This window comes from Phalaenopsis equestris, unplaced genomic scaffold, assembly GCF_001263595.1.
Source record: "Phalaenopsis equestris unplaced genomic scaffold, ASM126359v1 Scaffold208818, whole genome shotgun sequence".
NCBI classification, from domain to species: domain Eukaryota; kingdom Viridiplantae; phylum Streptophyta; class Magnoliopsida; order Asparagales; family Orchidaceae; genus Phalaenopsis; species Phalaenopsis equestris.
This window is the reverse complement of record NW_018228045.1, coordinates 2,890-4,013: the sequence shown is the minus strand read 5'-3', so window position 1 is coordinate 4,013 and position 1,124 is coordinate 2,890. Positions and strand designations below refer to the sequence as shown.

At 44.8% G+C, this 1,124-nt stretch overlaps 1 protein-coding gene across 1 annotated transcript in view; it reads left to right on the top strand.

The window, feature by feature from the left end:
* Positions 1 to 238: 238 nt before the first annotated feature.
* The window catches only part of LOC110036577 (transcription factor bHLH52-like), a gene marked incomplete at its 3' end in the record, with an annotated part of 1,210 nt that continues 324 nt past the window's right edge, over positions 239 to 1,124 (top strand). The window contains 1 exon segment of the mRNA XM_020741054.1: positions 239 to 1,105. Coding sequence (XP_020596713.1) covers positions 702 to 1,105 — 404 coding nt within the window.

Sequence of the window (1,124 nt, the reverse complement as noted above, 5' to 3'; positions counted from 1 at the left end):
TACGAATTTAGCTATATTCTGTGATCTTTTTTTAAGAAGGATTCATGAATTAAAATCTCCCCAGACTTTCATTAGAATAATCTCTCTTTTTATTTCAATCTCATTTAGGTTGATTGCTTAATATTTTATTTTAATTATTTACAATCAATTGAATGGATCATTTGAATCTTGCAATCGTGTTGATTCTATACAGCACAAAGGAATAAGAAGAATTGAAAATATGTAACATTTCTCTCCCCAGCATGCACTATACAGATCACTTCTTCGATGTCATGTAGAAAGGATTCAAAATATATAAAAACATATAAGGAATTGAACTAGATCACTGCTACAACAAAAAAAACATGCAGATTAGGGTATAACAAAACCAAATACCTCGAACTGAATAATACACTGCTCCTTCGTTGGCCCATTTTCTTCATCATCTGAATCAGATGAGGAATCTGACATATTTCCATCTCAATTAGCATCTTTAACTGTCTTAAAGATTCACAGGGGAGTGTATGAGTGTATTTCGGAAGAACGTGGATCGTCCTAACCGTCGCCCGAAATATCAGGCTATTTGGCAGGAACGACCCTAAACAGTTACCGCGACCGCCGAATTTACCCGAAATATATTAAGCCAGCTTCCGCGAACGACAGCTGCCTCGACCTCGGAAGTCACTGCATTCTCCGACAACTCAACTCATCTCTCTCCGAGCATGGAACAAATCATCGAGTATGATTCCGTGGTTGCTGATGCTCTTTTCGGCTTCCCGGACTCGCCCCCTTTCCTTCCGCCCTTCTCCGACTCCACAATCCTCACTTTCCCGCCCCCGCCGCCATGCGACATCTCCTCCGTCCCTCACAGCAGCCCCAAACGCCACCACAGCGGCTCCGACCTCTACATTCATGACTTTCCACAGCCGCATTTTGATTTTGAAATTCCCGATTATGATCCCACATTGTTTGCCGAGTTTGAGGCTCCGCAGCCGCCCTCAATCGCCATGGTTGCGCCGTTTGCCCAAGGTGTTGTTGGCTTGTCTGCGCAGAGTATGGCTGCGAGGGGAAGACGAAAGCGAATCAGCGAGAAGATGCTGGAGCTGGGCGGGCTTGTCCCCGGCGGGAACAGGAGGAACACCGCC